Source organism: Euprymna scolopes, chromosome 3, assembly GCF_053919585.1.
Source record: "Euprymna scolopes isolate OS-2025 chromosome 3, ASM5391958v1, whole genome shotgun sequence".
NCBI lineage: Eukaryota > Metazoa > Mollusca > Cephalopoda > Sepiida > Sepiolidae > Euprymna > Euprymna scolopes.
The window spans coordinates 109188544-109190787 of NC_136484.1; the positions used below are offsets into that span (position 1 = coordinate 109188544).

At 25.8% G+C, this 2244-nt stretch overlaps 1 protein-coding gene across 1 annotated transcript in view; it reads right to left on the minus strand.

Annotated features, from left to right (window-relative positions):
• The window catches only part of LOC145262140 (atrial natriuretic peptide receptor 3-like), an 18914-nt gene extending 17344 nt beyond the window's left edge, over window positions 1-1570 (minus strand). The window contains exon 1 of the mRNA XM_080119805.1: window positions 1374-1570. Coding sequence (XP_079975931.1) covers window positions 1374-1570 — 197 coding nt within the window. The remainder of the gene's footprint in view (window positions 1-1373) is intronic.
• Window positions 1571-2244: the final 674 nt, after the last annotated feature.

Here is a 2244-nt window from a genome sequence, read left to right on the forward strand (position 1 = left end):
TAATTCTATTCGAAAACGGGGAGGTGGCAGTAGTAAATGAGGTATCGCGATAACAAATGCCACAAAAAAGTAAAATTCTAAGATAATACGTATATAAATGATAATTTACACGGTTAGGAAATAGTAAATACTCATATAAATATTAGTTTATTTTGTTAGGAAATGTCGAATTTTTACTCATATCAAGTCTAGTTGCTAAAATCATATCAATGATGGTTTGTAAATGCTAAATTAATATTATTAAGAATAGTAGTTTGCGTGGTTTGGACATGGTAATTTCTTAATTGTATAAATAGTAGTTTAATTGATTTGGAAATGCTAAATAAATATTATTAAGAATTGGAGTTTAGTTTGTTTTAAGAATACTCAATTAATACAAGAAAGAATAGCAGTTTAGTTAGTTTGCAAATGTTAACTTAATACTAGTTAGAATGGTAGTTTAATTGGTTTGGAAATGCTAAATTAATATCATTAAGAATGATAGTTTTGTTAAAATGCTAAATCAATATTAGCAAGATATGGAGTTTTGTTAGTTTGCATACCTTAAATGAACATTTTTAAGAATATTAGTTGTGTTGGTTTTGAAACGCATTATTAATATTATTAAGAATGGTAGTTTTGTTGATTAAATTAATACAGTGACCCATAAAAAACGGGCCCCAGCTCTAATTAGGCCCCATTTTTTACTGTTTTGTTCGAATGAAATGAAACTTTGGTCATAACTAGTTTATTATATAACTAGTGTATTATATACAAAACATCAAATCAAAACACTAGGGTATTTGTCCTTTTTTTCTTCGTTTTACACCATATGTTCTAGATGGCCTATTTATTTTTTTTTTGGGGGGGGTCGGGTCACCCTGTACTAGTAAGAATACCAGTTTACTTCTTTTGGAAATGCTAAATTTATATCATTAAGAATATCATTAAGAATGGTAGTTCAGTTGGTTTAGAAATTCTAAATTATTATTATTATTAATGTTAGTTTACTTGGTTTGGAAATGCTAAATTAATATTATTGAGGATGGCAGTTTAGTTGGTTTGGAAATACCAAGTTAATATTAGTAGGAATCGTTGTTTAGTTGGGTTGTAAAATCTATATTAAGAATGACAGTGTCCTTGGTTTGGAAATGCATTATTAATGTTATTAAAATGGTAGTTTAGTTGGTTTGGAAATGCTAAATTAATATTATTAACAAATTGTAATGTAATTTGTTTGGAAATGCTAAATTAATATTATCAATAAATTGTAATGTAGTTTGTTTGGAAATGCTAAAATAGTTTACACGAGAATTCAATTAAATTTACTGAATTCCTTGGAGGACCGAAATGTCTGAAATATGAACAATTGAAATTCGGAACAAAATACTTACTTTAAAGAATTCTTGGGTAAAATTCCTTCTTTTTCAAGGTCTTCAATAGCAAGCATCGCAGCACCGTAACTCGTTTCGAATCCAAATGTTACATGAAATTCTTCTTTTGGTATTAATAAACCAACAGAATAAAGTGGTTTGGTCTTGTTTTTGAGTGCCAAAACAACACCGCAAAGTAGCAGAAAATATATTTTCATTTTATCCTTTTCTTTTTGAACAATTATAATAATTATGCAAATCCGTTTTACATTTTTATGTAAAAAAAGAGAAATAATTAAAGACAAGTAATAAAAAATAAAAAATAATAAAATAAATAGGTATACTTTCTAAGTTTGTTAGGGAGCCCTTAAATACTACTCGTGAGATTTTTATATGCCTGTTGTGAAACGCTTGAAGAATTTTCTAATTGATTATAATAAAATAACTAGGAATAAAGAGAAGTAAAAATAAGAATTTTGGTTAACATCAGACAACATTAAGTTTTATAAGGATTAAATGAAATTTACTGTTTTTAATGAACAAAAAAGAAGAAAACTAATACAAATATAAGAAATATAGCAATCAAAACTATGATTTTTTTTACTGAAACAAACAATTTTTAAAGGTGGCTTTCGGTGACGAAAATATCTTAGTTTATGGATACTAATATGCAAATCAAAAGAGTATTCTTAGGAAGCAAATCAAATTTATCTTATTAAATAATAAAATTCTAAAATTAAAGAAATAATTATTGGAAAATCAGAAAAATGTAGAAATTAGATCAAATTTTTCTTCTTTGTTTTTAAATATGTATGACAACGGGAATTACAATTTTTTTTAATTTACTGCAGTTGAAAATTAGGAATCTTATGATTAAAATAAAAGTATTAAA